The sequence below is a fragment of the Momordica charantia genome (genome assembly GCF_013281855.1).
Source record: "Momordica charantia cultivar OHB3-1 chromosome 6 unlocalized genomic scaffold, Mcharantia_2.0 BLBB01000006.1, whole genome shotgun sequence".
NCBI classification, from domain to species: domain Eukaryota; kingdom Viridiplantae; phylum Streptophyta; class Magnoliopsida; order Cucurbitales; family Cucurbitaceae; genus Momordica; species Momordica charantia.
Genome location: NW_028275164.1, coordinates 1489680 through 1510558, shown reverse-complemented (window position 1 = coordinate 1510558; position 20879 = coordinate 1489680). Strand labels below are relative to the sequence as shown.

General features: G+C 34.2%; 4 protein-coding genes across 5 annotated transcripts; all 4 read left to right on the top strand.

The window, feature by feature from the left end:
* The first annotated feature begins 107 nt into the window (after positions 1-107).
* PYE (basic helix-loop-helix (bHLH) DNA-binding superfamily protein) lies at positions 108-2309 on the top strand. 2 transcript variants are annotated; one of them, XM_088125494.1, is made up of 6 exons: positions 108-302; positions 476-566; positions 666-776; positions 1119-1237; positions 1465-1592; positions 1717-2309. In XM_088125494.1, the coding sequence occupies exons 3-6, from the start codon at positions 718-720 to the stop codon at positions 2116-2118; spliced, it is 708 nt and encodes a 235-aa protein (XP_087981620.1). In that variant the 5' UTR covers positions 108-302; positions 476-566; positions 666-717; the 3' UTR covers positions 2119-2309. The 2 variants fall into 2 exon arrangements, with proteins under 2 accessions (XP_087981620.1, XP_022135544.1); XM_022279852.2 differs by lacking the exon at positions 476-566 and having other exon boundaries at positions 112-302.
* Positions 2310-3257: 948 nt separating this feature from the next.
* HVA22A (HVA22 homolog A) lies at positions 3258-6899 on the top strand. The gene is made up of 5 exons (XM_022279851.2): positions 3258-3535; positions 5253-5279; positions 5391-5513; positions 6218-6461; positions 6618-6899. Exons 1-5 carry the CDS (start codon positions 3474-3476, stop codon positions 6702-6704), a joined length of 543 nt encoding a protein of 180 aa, XP_022135543.1. The 5' UTR covers positions 3258-3473; the 3' UTR covers positions 6705-6899.
* Positions 6900-13047: 6148 nt separating this feature from the next.
* On the top strand, positions 13048-13851 carry LOC111007381 (transcription factor ILI6-like). The gene is made up of 2 exons (XM_022279732.2): positions 13048-13327; positions 13455-13851. The coding sequence occupies exons 1-2, from the start codon at positions 13202-13204 to the stop codon at positions 13602-13604; spliced, it is 276 nt and encodes a 91-aa protein (XP_022135424.1). The 5' UTR covers positions 13048-13201; the 3' UTR covers positions 13605-13851.
* A 2935-nt stretch (positions 13852-16786) lies between these two features.
* MAG1 (Calcineurin-like metallo-phosphoesterase superfamily protein) lies at positions 16787-20192 on the top strand. Its single transcript, XM_022279539.2, has 4 exons — positions 16787-17008; positions 17187-17344; positions 19056-19193; positions 19618-20192. The coding sequence occupies exons 2-4, from the start codon at positions 17213-17215 to the stop codon at positions 19912-19914; spliced, it is 567 nt and encodes a 188-aa protein (XP_022135231.1). The 5' UTR covers positions 16787-17008; positions 17187-17212; the 3' UTR covers positions 19915-20192.
* The last annotated feature ends 687 nt before the right edge of the window (positions 20193-20879 follow it).

The following is a 20879-nucleotide window of genomic DNA, read 5'->3' as shown; positions in this document are numbered from 1 at the left end:
AAAGCCGAGTCATAGGCCAAGCAAGCAAATTGAGATTAGAGATCGAAAATAGAGAGGAAACGACAAAAGGGGGAGCGTGTCAACCATGCGTGTTGTACTTCGAATTACGCTTCCGGCCACGTGCTCTGTATCGTTCCAGCCCTTCCTGCCACACGCCCACCTCGGTCCTTCAGATGAGGCTGCGCCAGCCCTAATTTTCCACCACATTTTCTCTTTCATTTTTTTGGTTCACCATTGCTTTGCTCCTACTCAATTTCTCCAATTTCTCACGCTCTTTCCCCTCCCTGCTTTTTCCTTCCGAGGTATTCTCTTTGTTTTAACTATGAATCATTCTTATGGGCTTCTTTATTGTCTTCTTTGCGTCCTTACATTACACTTTTGTTCGTTTTCTTCTTAGTTTCCTCTGTTTCTTCTCTACAATTTACGCCCAATTTGCCGCTAACCCGTCTGAATTTTAACTTTCAAAATGCTGGAGGTTATCAGTTCATCAGTTGTTTGCTACCGCATGTTTTCCTTTGTGTCAAATGTGGAGTATCTAATTACCACTGATCTTACTTGCATACTTGGTATAATTTCCTGCGTTCATTGAAATGAGTAGGAATTCTGAATTCTTTGCTTTGCTTTGATTATTAAGATGTAATCATGGGGGATATTTGTAATTGCAGAAGTTTTCGAAGTGGGGTTTTCAATCGGTTTCACTTGCTCTAGAAGAAGATCATGGTTTCTGAGGTTCCTTCCCAACCGATTGTTGAAACTGATACTGCAGTAGCGTCCAGGTAATTCTTGATGATTCATGATTGTAAGATTTATGTTGTTGAATATTCCGAATGTTTTAAACTGTTGTGCTTGTATTGTTGTATCAATCAATCATCCAAATACCGTATTTGTAGTTGAATTTACCAATGTGGAATGTGGAATGTGAAGGTTGAATTCTTTTTTGCAATATTCTTTGTGAACCATTGTCTTTAAATGGAACCATTAGTGCGTAGATGTTATAACGTTGTAAATTGCCCGATGACAGTTTGGGCTGCATTTATGAAATATGCTATAAGATCATTCACCAGGTAATCGTGGTGGCTTGGCTGTAAGTTTGAACTTTGAACCATCTCTTTTTGCAGGAACTGCCCTGGTAAAAAAAACCAGTCGAAAGTTCCTAAGAAGATTCACAAGGCCGAGAGGGAGAAGTTGAAGCGAGAGCAGTTAAACGATCTCTTCCTTGACCTAGCAAATGCACTTGGTAATTTCTGCTCCTTTTAATTTATGATGATTACGCTTTACTGTTTCCTCTTCAATTATAACTCTCACTTTAGATCACAATTATGTTTTACCCATTGGCAAAATGTCTTTCTTAAGTTAAAACATAGCTTGATATGCCACCAATTTTGACTTGGTAGAATCTTAAGATATGCTCCAATTGGCATATTGTCAGTCAGCTTTTCTCATACTTGGAATGGTCATCTGCAGAGCTCACAGAACCCAACAATGGAAAGGCATCCATATTGTGTGAAGCAAGTCGACTGCTAAAAGACTTGTCTGGTCAGATTGAGTGCCTCAAAAAGGAGCACGCAATGTTATTGTCCGAATCTCGATATGTAAGGCTCTTAAGGAGAGAGCATTACTCTTTCTATTTCTAAGAATTAACCAGAAACATGTCTGTAAATAGTTGACTTGATTTCTTTAACTCTTTTATAATAATTTGCACGATTTATCGATTAGGTTGACATTGAGAAGAACGAGCTGCAAGAAGAGACTTCTGCTTTAGCATCTCAGATTGAGAAACTGCAAAGTGAGTTACAATCAAGGGCGATTCATTCTAAACCCGACTTAAATATCCCCCCGCCTGCAGAGTTTCCGCTACAAGCGACGACGATATCACAATTTTCAGGGGAGTGCCTTGGATTGCCTGTTATGGAACCCGCGATACAGCAAACACATGCAGTTTTTATTGTCCCCATGCAGCCAGATCTCCCAGGTTACCCAACAGCGGATGCCGCTCATGCGGCAACAATGCCTACCTCACATGTAAGCAAACCACATGCCAGATATCCCACACCAGCAGATTCCTGGCCTGCTGGACTCCTCAGATTGTCACAAACAACAGAACCAAGTGAGAGCTGATTTTGTAGTGTCCTCGTTTGTTTTTGTAAAACAGATGCCCTCAGTAGATGAATTGTATAACAAGTTAAAAATGGTTGAGATGGGCAACCTGGTGTTTTAGGAACTATCTATCTGTAGGATGTTCAAAAGTTAGAATTAGAATCTTGAATCATTGACCCTTCAATAACCAACTGATGAATCTTCCATCTGTCTCTCTTTTTCTCTATAGAAAACACTGCTCCAGTCACCTGGTTCTCAAGCCAATTTAAACCAGATACTTTTGACAAGATTGCTTAGATCTTAGGTTAACTTGGAGTATGCAAATTTGACCACCATTTTCAATCTGCTGGGAGGCCTTGGAATTTTCCCAGTCAAGCTCAGCCACGGGCCTTTTGGGAATCTGAGACAAAAAAGAAAGAGTTCAGAGAGTGGGGATAATGTGAGTTCGAGAAGGCTTTACTTTACCTCCCTTTGTCATTCTGTGGAAACTTTTTATTGGTGGACCCTCAGCCTTCACCCTCAAAGGACCGAACTTGGCTTCTCGAATATTGAAATATTGAGATTCATATTTCAGAATTATTATGCAAAAACTATAGTTATAGATAAAAAATGGTTTAACATATTTCACTTAAATTTGATGAAGTAACACAACATAAATTTTTCATTTCAGTTATATTATATTTTATTACAACACGCAGATGGAGTTTCGAACTCATGACCTTTTGGTCAGAGCTACATGTCAACCGTTGAGCTATGCTCGTTTAATTATTAATATAAATAATATTTATATTAAATGATGATCAATTTTAGTTAGAAAAGAACATGAAATCCTACGAGTTACCTTACCAGAGAAGATAATTAAAAAAAAAACTCATTTAAAGCATGAAAATCTAAATTTATAAAATTTGAAAAAAAGAATCAACATTTGTGAAATATAATTATTGCTAAATTGAGCTGAGATAATTTCCCATAAATTAACCTCGCATTAATATTCTCTCTTATATTTTTTCTCTTTCTTTTTAATCTCTTTATTCCATCGTTCTTTTTTCTTTCCCTTTGCCTATCGTTTCTTTTTCTTTTTCCCTCTGGAAAGTTCGCAACACAAGGTATAAAGTCAACAGAAGGTGAGAGTTTTTACCAACCTACCCATTGGGTTATCCGCTAATTTTCTTTCATTCCCACATTTTTAAATGAATGATTAGGTGCAAAGTTCAAGCCTTCATAGTCACTCTCTCTCTGGGCTGGGCTATTGAACTGGACAGAAGAACGCAAGAGCTTTACGAGAAATACATAATCCAGAAACTTCAGAGTTCAGATCAGGCGAAGGAAGGGAACTTGTCGACAATCAATTGACGCTAACTGGGAAACTCTCCGAAATGGGATCTGGAGCGGGCAGTTTTTTCAAGGTCGTCCTCAAGAACTTCGACGTTCTTGCCGGGTATGTTCCTCTCCTATTTCTTTATTCTTGCCACTTTGCTTCTGGTTATCCGACAAAAGGGATCGATTTTCCCTGGTGGGTTGACCTTGCCAGGGCAGACAAGAAAATTTCTGAACACTAATTTACTAGCTACTAACATTTAGCTGGAAGAATAGATAAGTGTTGAGTGAGCAAATGAACTACCTGTTTAGTCAAAAGGAACATTCCAAACCCCGGCCTCCTTTGCCAATACCTTCTCATGAACGATCTCTGTATGCAATGTTGGTTCTGAGCAAAGAGACCAACCTCCATAGTTCTGTACCGCAACACCGGACAACCATGAGAGGACCCATGTTCTCTGAAGAAAGATTCAAGCCAAATACCCCCAGTTGCAGCCTGACCCAAGTACTCTGATGCTATTCTAGACCGTGCTAAGGAGTATCGGTTGGGGCACTGAAAACTGACTAAGCGTGTTAACTGCAAAACTGAGGCCTTTAAATATACTATGAACTCGTCAACTTTCTATCTAGTACCGTAGGACTTGGTTTTCCATGTTGTGTTTCAGTTTTAATTGGTGGATCTTGAGTATTATTGGTTTGAGAAAGATAAAGAATACCCATCACTGCAATGTACCTCAAAACTAAGAAAGTAGCTTAATGATCCAAGGCTTTCCAGAGCAAGAGTCTGCTGGGTTGTAAAATTATATCTCGAACCATAACTTGTGAGCACCTAATGATTTAATATCATCAACATAAGCTAGAGGAAAATAGAATGATGAGTAGAATTAATTCTCTCAAACTAGGCACTTGGAGCTTGACAAGGACCATACAGGGCCTTGTGTAGCTTACAATTAACACATGTAAATTGTAATCTTCCTGTCAGGGGACTACAAAACCAGCTTGCTGTTCCATATAAACGATTAAGGCCATCATTTAGGAGTATAAAGACTCTAAAGGTAGAGGCTTTACACCAAGACTGATTATATGAATATCTCAACACCTAGAGTTTGTTGAAACCCTAAGGCAACCAAACAAGCTTTGGACCTATTAACTGTCAGTTCCGTCAGCATTCTCTTGAACCTTAAACAACCAGTCATAGAAGCTACAAAAGACCATGACTGCGTATGCTTTAAGACAACATCTTTCCACTTAATATCTAATTTTCACTTAGGATCAGTAAGTGTCATCTCTACACTGGAAGGCTCAATAGGTAAGTGACCCCAAGGTAGGAATCATAGGAAGACATGGATATTTTGGTTTGAAAAAATACCAGCTTTAGATCTAGTGGTCATTGGATGGGGGGTGTAAGGACCAGGATGATGATTTGAATTAGGAAAAGAACCTTGTGTACGAGGTTGTTCAATTATGTGATTGAAGGGTTGATATTATGTTTTGATGATAAAGGAGAGAAGTATGTACCTTATTTAGATTTTTGTAAATTAAAAGGAGAACAACAGTAGAAACTGGCTTGTAGGAATTGTAGGATCATGCAAATGAAACCCAGCAGTAGGATTCAAAAGTTAAAGGATTCTGGCTGCATACTTGAGGAGTTCTGTTAGCTAATCGTTGGGAGAAAATCCAGGAAGATTAGACTTAGGGAGAGAAAGGGGAGACTTTCCATATACCTACCTCAATTATTTTCTTTCCCGGTCAATTCAAACTATTTTCTGACTGGCGACTGCTATCACATAAGCGCACATTGGCATATTTTTAACTTCATTCATGGGTTTTGTTTGCAGGCCTCTGGTGAGTCTTGTTTATCCTCTGTAAGTGGTTCTGCATCTTTGTCTAATTTTGTACCTTTTTCATTAATGATGACTATGGACTGTTTGGTAGTTGAAGTATTGATTGTAGCTCTAATATTTGCTATTTGGCAGATATGCATCAGTTAGAGCCATTGAAACAAAGTCTCCTGTGGATGATCAGCAATGGCTTACTTACTGGATTCTATATTCTATGCTCACCCTCTTTGAGCTTACATTTGCCAAAGTTCTCGAATGGTAAAATTTCTACATTAGTTTAGAAATTGCACACTGCTTGTTTTCTCATTTTGCCTTGAGGTTTTCAAATTGCAAAAGAAGGCAGTTACAAATCTATGTATTGCCTCGTGGTTAATCTGCTAGAGATCATGACTTGGCATTTCAAATCACATATGGTTATGATGGAATAATTTGCACATAGATGTTGCTGCTTTTTTTGGTCCAATTTTAAAAATGACGTATTGATATTTATGTATATTGTGCTCTTTTACTTAGCTGCATCCGACTTTAAAACCTAGTTGTGTTATCTTGCCTTGTCCTGGATGTTTGGTAAGATTTATATTTTAAAAATTTTCTGAGTCTGCTTGCTATGGTCTTTTTCTTACTTCCTTTTTTCTTTGAAGTTCATTTTATTTTAGCTTATGATTCTCATAAGCATGATTCAAGTTTTCATCTTGTATTTCATATACTTTTTAATTTTGAAGTTCTTGACCCAATCCTTTAATGAAGGTTTACTCCTACAATAGTATGCTGATATGTGATTAGAATTTAGAGCTATATGTTATTGTCCATCATGATAAGTATAGATGTAAGGGAAATCAGAATTCTGTAGACTACTCCCTCTGTCAAATGTTGTGGTTGGTTAACTTCTTAGGTATGGGACAGAGTTAGAACTGGCTAAAACTGATGAGTTTCCTTTTTGCTCCCTTAAATCTTTACAATAGGATCCCTATCTGGCCATATGCAAAGTTGATTTTATCATGCTGGTTGGTCATTCCATACTTCAGTGGTGCTGCATATGTGTATGAGCATTTCGTCAGGCCGCTTTTCACCAACAAACAGACGGTTAACATTTGGTATGTTCCAAAGATGAAGGACTTCTTCAGCAAGTCCGACGACATCCTAACTGCTGCAGAGAAGTACATTGCTGAAAATGGGACCGAAGACCTCCAAAATCTCATAAACAGGGTATACATTCTGACTAACTTTATAGTCTATGGTTGGTTTTCACAAAGAAAACAAAGCAAAAACCGCATTTGCTTGCTTTAGAACAATTTTGAACTGAGTGATTATATGAATCGCAATCGATAGCAACATTGAGTGTTTTTTGATTTGTTCCTGTAGGCTGATAAGGCTCAGGCAAGTAATCGTTACATGAGCTATTCTGAGGGCCACAGCCACGACCACGACCACGACGAGTATTGGCACTAATCTATATCAAGTGTTGGAGGACAATAGAGTACAATGTTTTGGGCTGTCTTTCAGCTGATGTTGTGTGATAGAGTTTAATTATATGCCTCATAGTGAAATGTTTTGTTATTGTTCATATGAAACACTGGACAGTCCTCTGTAGTCTGTAAGATATAAGTTACAACCTCCAACTTCATGTTTACTAATTATTGTTCATATGCAGGTGTTAAGCTAATCTGTTGATTAAGAGTTTCTACACAGTTTCTACGGGCAAAGCACATTTTCAGAGTTATGAAAGTTAGTTAATTAGTTATTAATTAATTATAGTAGGCAATTAATTAATTACAAAAAGGAGTAAAATTTTAGTTGTCATGATCCAAGGGGAAGCATGCAATGAATGTTTCCATCTTTGAGTCATTTCAACTATCTATTATTATACACTTTTGACAATCATAGGTTAATTATATTAAATTTAATTTATATATTCTCAACTTGCTGATATTAGAACTGCAACTTTGCTCTTTGGAAAGTTATAAAAAATAGTTCCAAATACATTTTTGTCTTAATGTTATATATTAATTGTGGATTTCTGTTTCGTAATGGAGTACTAAACTTAAACAAATATATATTAACATAAACAAAAACCTACTTGTGGAGAAATTATTCGTCTAGAATAATGTGTGAGTGCCGTTTTTAACCTTAATTAAATTGATAAACCCACTTTATTAAATCATATACACCATTACGTTGATGATATTTTGGAAAACAAAGTTTATTATATAATCCAATTCCTATAATGTTTAGGAGTTATATATTAAATAATTAAATTAGGTTAGCATATAGTTTTCCTTAAAATTTACCCCAATTTAATTTAAGGTTTAAAAAGTTTTTATTTTGATTCATATACATTTTCTAATAAATTCTAAACTCAATACTTACACTATTTGTATTTTACTATCTTATTATATGTTGCTCATAAAGATTGGAAAATACAAGGTTACATTAAAAATTTCAGTTTAATAGTAAAGGAAGAAGGAAAGATTTGCGAGGATTAAAGAAAAATTTTATTAGAAAAACGTTTAGAGTATTCAAATTCGTAGATGTCAAAAAAAACAAGAAACAACAAAAATTACTTTTATTTTCTATTGATGCTGATGTTGTGCATGGACTTACTTCAATTTGGGTTTTCTTCTCCTTTTTTCTTGACAATGGTGATCGAATTCAGAATCTCTTGATTAGAGATATATGCCAATTATCGGTAAACTATGCTTGCTTTGGTAGGTTTTCTTTTCCTTTATGTATGAAGGGAGAGAGTGGTTAGAGAGTGTAGAGCAGACACATGGGGTGGCATGCTGTGCTAGAGGATCATCGAGATATCGACATTCTTCTTCCTTCTGTGTATTATAGAGAAGGGCACGGCGGTATCCTAAACGACTCTTTGGAGTGTCTCGCAATTTGGGTGCACGGTGTCAACACTCATTCCCGTTGGCTGTCATTTATACAAATTGTCCAGATATGCTTGGCCCCTCGAATCGGTGCGCTTGGAGGCCTTTGCCCGATTTTTGCTAACCTTGATCCACACATGGTAGCTTAGATGGAGTTGAGACGCATGATGCCTTAAATTTACCCAATTATAACATTTCCTTTTTCTAAAAATTTAAACCCTAATACTACACTAGAAGTAGAGGATTATCAAATCGAGTATTCAAAGATGAAATTTAGTTTATTTTATGTTAAGTTAGGTGTGGTGATCTAAAATGAAGTCTCAAAACCCTAAGCTAAAATTCTTAGTTCCCTAGGTGTATAAATGAGTTCTCATCTCCCCATAACCCTATAAGCACGTATTCTAGAAAAATATTTTAGTGTTAACTGTTAGCTCACAATTAAATAGAAAAAAAAAAAACGTATTTTTCTTTTTCTACCTTCCTCCTTTTTAATTTTTAAAATTCTAAAATTAGGAAAAATAGGAATGTGTAGATGGATAAACAAGTTTCGTATTGTATTTGGCAAAGTAAAAAGAATTGTTTTATGGGTTCGATGCATGGAAGACAGAAAAAGATGCTCTTTGTTTTAATTTAAACAGCGTTTCCACGTGCAACTCTCTCTTCTTTCTAAGCTCCCTCTCCCAATACCCAACCTTCTTTTGTCTCATCCCCCATTGCAAAATACTATTCTTTTTTTGGCTTCTCTTTTAATTAATCACAATAAAACACACCACTTATTTTGCATTTATTATATTTTTCACTAATTAACCCACATTAATTCTACTTATAATTAAACCCTGTCTCATACCCCTTCAATTTAGCTTTAATGATCTATCTTTTAAGTTTCTATTAAAGTTTCTTTTTTTTTTTTTAATTCAAATGTTAATTGTAATTAAGAAGTCTATAATTAAATTAAATTATATCTTATTTTCGTTACAGGATTGATGGGGGCTCTCGCTCTAACAGGCCGGCTTTTAGAGTCTACTATCATCCCTTTTGTTCCTTCCTATGCTATATAATAATCAAATAAATATAATTAAGGAGTTTAGGTTTCTATTTTGAGTATGTTTCTTTTCTAAAATTAAAAAACAACAAATACAGACGTCAGATAGTGATATATATTATTCATTATAATTAAATTACTTGTAGGATTAGATCTTAAAAGCATATATATAACTCTATAAGTACCTAGCTAGCTAGTATTAGTATATGCACTAGCGTATCATAATTTTGAAAAAAGTATAAAAATTGTTTCAACGTACCGCCCCTCCCCTCCGATGATATAGTCCACTTTGAGCATAAGTCTTTCTGAGTTCGACTACAATTAGACAGAACGAATAACTATATATGTAGGAATGAATGTGGGGTTAGTTGATATAATAGATGAATTATTATAAAGTTTTTGTTCTTGTTTTGACAGTTTAGAGACAAGAGACGATGACGCTCTCATTCCAAAGCATATTAAATATATAAGATAATGTTAGAGAGAGATTAAAGAAAGAAATGAAGGAAGAAAGAGGACAAATGATGAGCATATGCAATGAGAAGTATGAACAAATATGAATAATATGCGTCAAATTTGGAGCCCTAAAGAAAAATCTGACACTGCCCACTGGTTTGGAAAGCCAAAATTAAAGAAATTCTGACACTCTCCTCGCTTCGCTGTCATAATTTTGGATCCAAATTCATGTGCCCCGCGATGCTTGCTGAGCCCCCACCACCCCCCTCTCTTAATAATATCTCATTTCTTTAACTCCACCCTTTAAATTTTATATTTTTTTAATATAAAGTTTGAGAACCAAAATAACATTTAAAGATAGTTTGTTTAACCCATAGTTTTAGGGTTTGGTATGTGTGTGTATCTATAGGCCGAGAGGTTGATATTTTGAATCGCTTTAGATTAATGACGCATTGTATTATTAAAAAGAAGAAGGGATTGGTGTGTGTTATGTTGTATTAATTAATTGTTGAAATTAAATTAATTTGAGTACGTCAACCCTATATTTGTGCTGCAAGCTCATATGGGTGTATCCTAATTTAATTCATTTGAGAGCTTATGGTTTGTAATTGTATGCATGAGATCGTCATAGCGAGAGTATCTTAGAGAAAACGAATGATGTTCATGTTCGTAATAGTGTTTATTCTAGAGAACAAACTTTGATGGAGTCCACTTCGGAGTTAATTTCATAACCTTTTCACGTTTGTAGCTTGATGTTTGTTAGATGATATCCAATATAAATAAATTAAATTTACTAAACCCATCAGCTTAAGCTTTTGGGTTAAGTGGTGGTTTATTCATTCTTAAGAATGTTTTTGGTTTGTGTGCTTGTTTTTCTTGTTTGTTTCGTGTGTGTTTCGTTTTTGTAGTGACTCGATATCAGACTGAGAGATCCTTCTTCTTCCTTTTTTTTTCCTTTCCAAATATCCATAAGCTTTGGAAAGGAAAAAATAGACCATACCCTTTCTTTATAAAATGTAGATTTATTAACTGCTGCACTTTCAGATTTAACTGCCATGCCCACACATCCATTTAACTTAATTCACTAATTATTAATTAATTTATATGTATCAGAATTCAGAGCAACAATTATAAATATATATAGTGTGTATAATTTAAATTTAGTGGTTTTGCAAGGGATTGGACAAGTCAGATGCACGTGGTGATGAAAATTGATGCTGATTGGTGTCTAGGTTTTTGCAAATGATCATCAGATCTCTCTGTTTCTTCCCCACGACACCAAAAAAAAAAAAAAAAAGATTCTCAATTATTATCCCCCACAACAACTTGGCCTTAATTGTCCATATTAATTAATAATTACTACTTCTAAACCTTTCATGCACAAATTAAATCGGTGAATTAATTAATCTCCGATCTATAACGTAAAGATTATGATTTTACTGTAATAAATTTTGATACGATTCTAAAATTAGAGGTGCTATAGTTGAAGCTTATGGCGGGACTCACATTATTCATTATTCATTATTTATTGTGATTTTATTATATTTTTTTTTATAACCTAAGACGAAATGAAGACATAAAGTTTGATGTGGAAGGAGCTAGGAACGACGACAACTGCAGATCAGTAGTGTAATTAAGTGAAAGCTAGTCAAAATTAATACTATAAATTCCAGCTTAATTATGTATATGTATGCAATTATTTAAGTTACATGATGTGATGATTAGCGGAGAATTTGTTGTTGAAAATTTGGAAAAAGTACACAGCATATTAATTATTGTGTTCATGCAAGACTGTTATTAGTTCCAAGAAAGCCGTATAAACTAATCTAATCATACCTCTAAAATACATACATTTATATATCTATGTAATCTTAGAATCTAAATACTTCAATAATGCAACAAAAGTTTGATAATTTGCAAGCTCCACTCCTCAATAGTAATATTGAAGGATGAATTTTGCCATCTCCTTAAGATTTTAATTCCAAAAATTAACCCATATGTTTCAATAGTTACATTATTGATATTGCATTAATCTTTTTTACCTTGGAAAAATGATCGAGGGGAGGATGGTGAGTTGACATGACACTGTTGTAAAATATTAATTTATGAGATATTTGATGTGATAAAGATCTACATGTCTAGGTGATTAATTAAACATTAATAGCTAGGGTTAGCTAGGTCTCTTATAGTTTAATTTATATTCATATATCTCTTTAAAATTAAATATTTTCATATTTGCGTTCTACACAGTATTAGTTTATAGGTTGACTGGTCAACTAATTAGTAATCAATTCACTCATCTGTATAATAGAGAGAGAGAGAGAGTAGCCACTGATATAATATACATTATATTATTCATTATTTTGGGAAATACTATACAATATACATAACTCTCATAATATATTATAAGAAAAGTGCATTATACAGTGATCGGTAAAAGAAATAATTGAAAAAGAACAATCTCATGCGACCCCATCTTTATTAAATAAAAAATCTTAGTTGAGTTAGCTTACACGAAAGAAGTTCGCAATACATCGATGCAAATATCAATCCATGTAAGAAATGTAAATTTCAGAGGGGTACTAAGTGAATTTTGTCACTAAAAAGAGGTTTAAATATTAATTTAGTCATCGTATTTGATTTTGGTTCATTTTAGTAGGATTTGTAAAAAAGAAGGAAACACTTCAATGCTTGAGTCAGTATAGGCACGAGCTCAAGTAGGTAGTTCTTGGAACAGAATTGCGTACTTGGGTTGGAAGAATGAGTATTTTTTAGAGGTGGAGTGAAGGGACGAATCCGTTATGGCCGTTACAACAACACGGTTAAATGGTTATGAAATGTCAGATCATAGGTTGGCAATTACTGAAGTCGGCTATTCAACCTTCCATATGGATGAGTTTAATAGCTTGGTAGTGGATGAGTTTAAGAGCTCTCGATAGTACACGAGCTTATGAGTTTGGTGGTAGGTGAACTTAGTAGCTTGGTAGTGGATGAACTTAGTAGCTCGGCCATATATGAGATTAGAAATTCGATGGTAGATGAACTTAGGAGTTCAGTCATATCTTAGCACGTGGTAGGCCATATTTTTGCCCTCAACATTTACCCAAACTTTATAGTAAGTTTTATGAAGCTACGTGATGTTTTCTAACTCAAATAAACAAAAGTTGAAAATACAAAAATCAAAATAAATATTTTAAAACTACCTCACTAAAATAAACCAAATACATCAATTAAAATAGTATTTAAACTTAAAAGATAAGAAACAACTGCAATACAAAACGTTGAAGTAAATACAAAAGAGACAAGAAAAAAGAAAAGAATAGAAAAGAAGAGAAAATTGATTCTCTCTATTTCGTCCTCTCTCTGAGAGTCTATTTAAAAAGCGATGAGGGGAAGTGCTTTTTCCCATGCAATTGTTTTTTGCAGTCTTCAAAACCCCACTACTTGTTTCATTCAAACACACTCATCCATCATCTCATCTTCAAGAACCCACCACTTATTTTTCTTCTACCTTCACTTCACTATATATATTTTTTGCTACTCTACCTCCCATTTACATATAATCAATTATAAGAATGTCAAGCAGAAGATCCAGATCTAGGCAATCAGGCAGTTCAAGGATCACCGATGACCAAATTAACGATCTCGTCTCCAAGTTGCAGCAACTCCTCCCCGAGATTCGCCACAGGCAATCCGACAAGGTGATCCTCAAACCCCTTGTTTTTCTTTTTTGTTTTGTTTTTCTAACGAGTGGTTATCGATTTTTAATTTAGTATCGAAGATAAAATGTATACCTTAAGCTGATAGTTTAGGGCGGTGTGTGCGTAGGTTTCGGCCGCGAATGTGTTGCAAGAGACATGTAACTACATAAGAAGCCTGCATAGAGAGGTTGATGATCTAAGTGAGAGACTTTCAGAGTTGTTGGCCACGTCTGATACTGCTCAAGCTGCCATTATTAGGAGTTTATTGATGCAATAGAGATCATATATTTATATAATTAAGTGTTGTAGCTATATGAGACAACCTTAATTAATTTGGCTAATTTTGAGGTTTTTTTTTTTCTTTTTTTGCTATGTCTGGTACCTCCACCGATTCTGACGTAGTTGCTTGCTTGCTCTTTCAAATGCCACTCTCTGATCTTAGAGAGGCACTCCCATAAATCGTTTTATAAAATTAATTAAGGCCTTTTTTGTTCATCAATAAAATTATTCCATTCTCAGCTAAATTTTCACTCTTTATACCTTAACTCGGTGATCTCCCTTGACTTTTAGACAGATTGGAATAATTATATAATTTCTTGATCTCGATTAAACTACCAATGACTAGCTGTGTAGTTTGATTGATGGAAAATTTTGATACTGCAAAAGTATACCGACCATGTCAGTATTGTATTAAAAATAATGTGCGGTCTACCATATTAAAAAGTTTTTTATAAATACAAAACAATGATGTGAAATAGTACTCTAGATTTACACCTCTTTTTTTTTCTTCCATATGAGAGTATCTATCCCTAATTAATATTCTACGGTTTTTGGTTGATTGAGTTAACTCAAATAATTAAATTGATTGAAATTTTACTTTTAAAAATTTTTATTTGAGTATCGTTAACTCGGGTCTTTGTTTTAATATGTTGGTCATATTTTTTGTGGAAGCGTTTTTTTTTTCCTCAACAATTTTATAAAGTTTTCAATACATGACATTTTAAAAAATGATAATAAATTGGTCTCTCCATATAAAAGGCTAATAATGTGAGTAGTTCTGAAAAAATTGCATGGGGACAGGACAATGAAGAGACATATCCATACTTTAATTTTAAAAGTATTTGTTTTCGTTTTTTTTTACGAAATAATGAAAATGGTAAAATTCCCGTAAAATTTATTCAGACAAAATTAGTTAATGAATAATATATGATTGAGTAATATGACATAATCATCTACTATTTCTAATAATCACAATTCATCTAATATAAATACACAAACATTTTTATAATTATTATATTTTATTAGTCTGTTTGTAAATTATTATATTGGGCTACTCTACAGGTATATAACGGACTGAATAGAAAATAAGGAAAAAAAATGGACGGATCAAACCAAACAAATCGATTTAAATATCCTATTTTTCCCCCAAAAGATTGATCTTCTCATTTCTACTAATAGTAAAACTGAAAATTTTAAATTTGATTGGTTTATTTTAGTTTTATTAAAAAACAAAATAAAAAAGGCACCAAATTAAAATATAATGAAAAATTTTGTCGACTAGTACTACTTTCTATGAAAATCTAAAGATATGACCCTCTTTGTAATAATTTAAAATGATATACTAATCCATTATTAATTAATTTAAGTTAGAAATACTATTTTGTTCATATATGCTTTAGTTAAAACCGTCTATTTTAGTCTCTCTCTTTTTAATTTTTATTCATGTATTTTGAAACGACTATTTTTGTCCCCATACTTTTAAAAATTTACGATTTTAGATAATTAATTTTTTTTATTACATTTCTTTATGTCATAATTTTAGCACGACTAATCTTGCACTAAATTTCTTGAAATATAATTATAAATTTAATATAAAAGGTTTCTATTGTATATACAATTTGTGTTATAAGTCAATATGAGTTTTATTCAATAATAATTGGTACTTGTCTTGATCTTTGACGAGGAAATCATGAATTTGAATCTCTCCCTGGTTATATTATAAAATAAAATTTTGTGATATAATTTTAATAAATCTAAGTATCTTGTAATTTCATAGTTAAACTGAACATGTTTTCCTTAGCCCATGTATCTCAGCCCAACCCATACCGAGCCCACTCGTCTGTTTCAGGCTTTTGGGACCCTTCCTTAAAAAAAAAAAGAGAATGTTCTTCCATATCTACCCTCACAAACAATGTCAATTTCGAAAAAGAAAAACCAGTCAAATACTAACATGCTCTTGTTAAAGAAAAAACAAATCGACACGAAAGTGGCTTACTTACATATCTCACTATATATGCATTTAACTCTAAAGTCGTTCGTCCAAATTCTCGAGGAATTCCGACTTCTAGGATCATGACCCCGGATCTCAACTGGCCTCCACTGAGCTTGTCACCGATACCACTAACATCGTCTTCATTCTGCATACGCTTTCTCTAGGCATTCTTATACGCACCCTTTTAGTGTGAGAGGTGATGTACCATCTTCTTTGGACGCATCACGATACTTCTCTCTCAGCCTTCAACATGACTCGACGGACGACACTCTGTCCACTACGTGGAGGTCACAATCTACTCTCTACTAGTATGTTGTGACATTCTCCCCCACTTAAACTGTCATCGTACTCGATGACATACTCGTGGGGTACAATCTCCATCGGAAAATAAAAAAAAACCAATGTCGGAGTAGAAAATTGAATCATTTACTTTTGAAATGATAATAAATGTCTTATCCACTCAGTTATATTTGAATTCTCATATAAAAGGAAAATAGGAAAAGATTTAACTTATACCATAATACTTGACATAATGTATCGAATAACACTTTTATCTCTTTGAACTATAAATTTAAATAAGTGTTTTAAATTTTACCATTTGTTAATTTTCGCTAAATTTACCTATTAATTTTAATTAAAAAAGAAGTTAAAATTTTTTAAAAAATCACAGATATCAAGCATCATATAAAATTAAATTCCATATTTATAGTTGCATCAATGTCTTAGTCAATATATGTTTTACAAATCTTTAAATGCATATGAGAATATTTTTTTAAGGTAAAGATGGTAACAATATTTATATATATTTTTTAGATAAAATAACGAAGGTAACATTTATCAAGGTTTAAATGCAACTTACAAAATTAGAAGTTTATAGTAAAAATTATACACCTTATGAAATTAGAGGGTAAAAAATATTGATTTCTGTTACTAATAGTTTGGTGCAAGTCGGACAAAATGGAAGCAATAAATAACACAAAATCCACAAATAAATGCATGTACCTGTCAAGGGCAATTTAGGTCCAGGAGTGTCAAAATTCAAAATCAAATTGTAAAGAAAACAAAGGTTATTTTTGCAAACATTTTTTTCCATGGCAATATCGTAAAGAGCACCATCATAAAGGGCACATTCGGAAATTCATTTAAAATTTGTCCCTAATTCCTAATTTTGACCCCCTCGATGCCCTCTCCGATGCTGATTCCCACTCCCCGAACGCAACTTCTGCTTTCTACATTTTCATCAATACATCGCTTCGATTGCAGAGTGAAACGCTTGCTCCGGCTCGGAAGAGAGGAGAACCAAGAAGAAGAAGAAGGGCCGAGACCTTCGAAGCGTATCGATAAACGACATTTAGAGTAACGGAGAGGCATTTTCATGCCAGCTTCCGCCAATTAATCAAACCCCTCTGGTATTGATCACGAAGTTCTTTTGATTCTGATGCAGAAGTTTCATTTCCTATAATTTCGTGCATTCAATTATATTCAATTTCTTGCCCAATTCCTCTTTTACTCATTGATTCTTGACTATCACAGACGATCATCTAGTGGGCATGTTTCGCTTGCCTGAAATATTTTATTTTTGGACAGAATTGTAAAGCGGGTTTGGAGTGAGGATGGTGCTGGTGTTGGCCTTGGGGGATTTACATATACCGCATAGAGCCCCTGACCTGCCCGAGAAATTCAAGTCTATGCTTGTTCCTGGCAAGATCCAGCACATCATCTGCACCGGAAACCTTTGTATCAAAGTATGTTCAAATCATCTTTCCAGCTACTTTTATTCTGGTACTTGCCTTCCTGGATTCTTCTTCTTTCGGTATCTCTTACTGACTCTTATGTTGGTGCATCCGAAAAAGCATTTTAAGTCGGAATCCTAGTAATCGCTGCTGCTGCTACCGACTTAAAATCATAAAATGGAAATGATCTTCGCATTTAGAGGACGTTCCCGGCCTCCTTGCCATCTAATTGTAGTTGAGACTGATATGTTTTACTGTTATATGTGTTTAGATTGTCTTCTTTCACTATGTACTTATAAGTACGACATCAATGTTCTTGCGAGTCTTGTCTTTAAACCATTTTGTTTGATGATTTTGGTGTCCAAATTCCAACACATGGTAAAGTGTAACTGACGAAACATCTTTAGAAAATTTGTGACTTGGTAAATCTACAATTGATCTTTATAGTTGCTGGGTTATAGTGTGAATTATGAATTATCCAAGGCATGATTAATAGCTATGCATTTAGGTTTAAACCATGAGAAATATGTATTGGATATGTAAGTCTGTGCTGTGCTCCAATTTGACATTTATGAATACTCGATTATTTGAATCTTAACAGATCTTCAAATTCTGCCATTTATCAATGGTAACTTTATATTTCAATTTGTCATAACCTAGTGTTGATTTTCCCATATTGCATTAATCTTACTGATGGTTCTAATAATTTTGTCTGATTTTAAGATCTTTTCCTTGGCATCTGTCCTGGATAGTATTCTGAGCAATATTTTTCTTCTTTTGATATAGTATTGATTTGTGGTTTATTTGCCGTTTACTATATCATATGTAAGCTTCTCCCAAGGATTCATGTAAATTTGGAGGTTATGTTGGTAACATTCTTTTATACTATTGAAATTTGTTAAGTTATGGAGAACTTACCAAGGGATAGTGCAGTAAACTTCTCAAGTCTCTTGGTATTCTGTTGTGGTGGTGATTGTCACATAACCAACCTATGGTAGTAGTTAGGGCGCTTTTTTCCCATATATTGAAGTTCTTAGATAATCAACGCATTTAATTATTTGTAAGCTCTCACAATTCTGGAGCTCGGGCCTCAATGACCAATTCTTCTCCATTGATCGTACTGGACTCTATAAAAACAGAGAAGTGGGAGGATGATACAAAAGTACACTGAAGAGCTATGCACGGATATATAAACACACATGGAAACTAACTGAGTGAACAGCTGTAATTAAAACATAACTGAATATGCTAACTGCCCATTAGTCACTTAAAAATAATAAACCACCGAATAGACTCTTGGTAATTTTAGTTTTATCTGAACTTTATACAACTTGTAAGAAAGCACTTTATTCAATATGTCTTGTGTCTTTAGTCCAAGTGTTAGGCTTAGTATTGAAGACTTAGATTTATGAAAAATAAAATTGTGGATTCAGAACCCTTTGCAGCACAATTTGCTTGTATTAAATACCACATATGATTGAATAGAAAAATCAAGTTTACATTGTTGGGATGACTATGAGCATTAACTTCTATTTGGATCTCTGTTCATCATAAGTGGGTTCGGACTTTTTTTTTGGGTATGTTAAGTGCCTCGGTTCAACTGCGATAATTATTTTGTTTAATTCATGATGCAATAGGTGGAACTGTGTTGTTTAATTGTGTTATCCGTTCCTCCAGAGAATAATTGGTGTAATAGTTCAAAGTTTACTAATGATGTTTTCAGGAAGTTCACGACTACTTGAAAACTATTTGTCCTGATTTGCACATTACACGGGGTGAATATGATGAAGAGTCTCGTTATCCAGAGACAAAAACTCTGACTATTGGACAGTTTAAATTGGGACTGTGCCATGGGCATCAGGTATTGTCTGTTGCTTTTTTTGCAATCTCACCTTCCTTTTCAAGTTGACTAGCTTTCCCTGATTCTTTCTTCTTTTATCAATTGAATAACAAATGACATGTTGAAGTTCACTTTATGAAATGGTTTCAGATGGTATACTCAGTAACTGATGGGATTAATTAAGATCCCCGTCTCTCTTTTTTTGGTGTATTTAGGATCATCAATTTAAGAGACTGAATACTAAAACTTCTGATTCAATTAGTAGCCATGAATAGTAATCTTTATAACAACTGACACTGAGCAAACAAAACTTCTGTACTTGGGTATTTGCTACCAGAAGTCAACAATAGAAAAGAAGTGGTCTTGTCATGTAGAAATTCGCCAACTACTTGTGGAATATCATGTCCATGAATTATATTTGTTGCTGGCCGGCTCTTGTGTGTAGGTTATTCCATGGGGAGACCTGGACTCGCTCGCCATGATGCAGAGGCAGCTAGATGTAGACATCCTTGTTACTGGTCACACTCATCAATTTACAGCCTACAAACATGAGGGAGGTGTGGTGATAAACCCCGGATCTGCAACAGGTGCATACAGCAGCATCACTTATGACGTCAACCCAAGCTTTGTCCTCATGGACATCGATGGCCTTCGTGTTGTGGTCTATGTTTACGAACTCATCGATGGAGAGGTTAAGGTAGACAAGATTGATTTCAAGAAGACAACCACGACAGCTCATTGACCAAAAACAAATTGGCTTTTATATAAACATTTGAACAGTTACTTTCTTTTCTTTTCTATGGAGTTGTTGTGATACATGTCAATGATGCTTAATCTTACTGCTGCAAGGATGGTGTTTCTGTGGTGATTGATCACAGAAAAGAGTTGTAGGTTCTGTTGTTGCTCCTTGTGACTTTGTGCGATATTTGATGAGGTTGTGCACATCACAGAAGCCCTTGCTTCTTGTACCTTGCCTTCATCTCTTTAGTTTTCAATTTCAGTAAGCGAAAGTTGATCTAATCTTGCAAAATGGCATATCCTCTTCCTCAGATAACACTGATTTCAACATGTCTGTTAAGGCAGCCCATTACAAGACGAAGTCCATCTGATTAGTTGCAAATAACAGAAGTTTAGTAGATTAGTTAACTATTACCGAGGGCTGTTGTGAGTTTAATTCTCTGTATCTGAACGTACATGCTTGTCACAGTAGGGAATCTTCTTTTTACCTCAGTCAATATAAAAGAGTTAACTGTATATCAGAATTAATCAATGAAGATCTGATAAAATTTTACAATCAATACAAAGTGAAATGGAGACAAAATAGATGTTTTATCGGTAATTTTGAGTTTAATTCCTCAATCTCTACTTGTACTAAACATTTTTTGAGATCTCAAAAATAACATAAGCTATAAAGATCTGTAGGGATGAATTTAAAAGAGTTCTAAAGTTAAAAAATGTTGCCAATTAAAGAGTTACAAATTCAAATAGCAAATAGGATGAAAAGTGCTTTTTTCACTTCTCACAATCTCTTTTCCTATTTCCAACTCTGTCATGGATAGTTCGCTTAGGCCACAAGGCTCGAGGGTGGTCTTCCCCTATAATAGCATTACAAGGCAATCTTGAAATACACAATCTGTTTTTTTTTTTTTTTTTTTTTAAATTTTCATTCAAAGTATTGCAAAAGTTCTGTTTCTTCCTCCCTCATCA

Bases quoted from the DNA above. Each gene is read 5' to 3' on its own strand.
- PYE (XM_088125494.1), top strand. From the start codon at position 718: ATGGTTTCTGAGGTTCCTTCCCAACCGATTGTTGAAACTGATACTGCA. The intron at 1,238-1,464 runs GTAATTTCTGCT...GGTCATCTGCAG, and splicing joins TGACCTAGCAAATGCACTTG to AGCTCACAGAACCCAACAAT. The intron at 1,593-1,716 runs GTAAGGCTCTTA...TTTATCGATTAG, and splicing joins TATTGTCCGAATCTCGATAT to GTTGACATTGAGAAGAACGA.
- HVA22A (XM_022279851.2), top strand. From the start codon at position 3,474: ATGGGATCTGGAGCGGGCAGTTTTTTCAAGGTCGTCCTCAAGAACTTC. The intron at 3,536-5,252 runs GTATGTTCCTCT...TTTTGTTTGCAG, and splicing joins AACTTCGACGTTCTTGCCGG to GCCTCTGGTGAGTCTTGTTT. The intron at 5,514-6,217 runs GTAAAATTTCTA...TCTTTACAATAG, and splicing joins TTTGCCAAAGTTCTCGAATG to GATCCCTATCTGGCCATATG.
- LOC111007381 (XM_022279732.2), top strand. From the start codon at position 13,202: ATGTCAAGCAGAAGATCCAGATCTAGGCAATCAGGCAGTTCAAGGATC. The intron at 13,328-13,454 runs GTGATCCTCAAA...GTGTGTGCGTAG, and splicing joins GCCACAGGCAATCCGACAAG to GTTTCGGCCGCGAATGTGTT.
- MAG1 (XM_022279539.2), top strand. From the start codon at position 17,213: ATGGTGCTGGTGTTGGCCTTGGGGGATTTACATATACCGCATAGAGCC. The intron at 17,345-19,055 runs GTATGTTCAAAT...TGATGTTTTCAG, and splicing joins CCGGAAACCTTTGTATCAAA to GAAGTTCACGACTACTTGAA. The intron at 19,194-19,617 runs GTATTGTCTGTT...TCTTGTGTGTAG, and splicing joins GACTGTGCCATGGGCATCAG to GTTATTCCATGGGGAGACCT.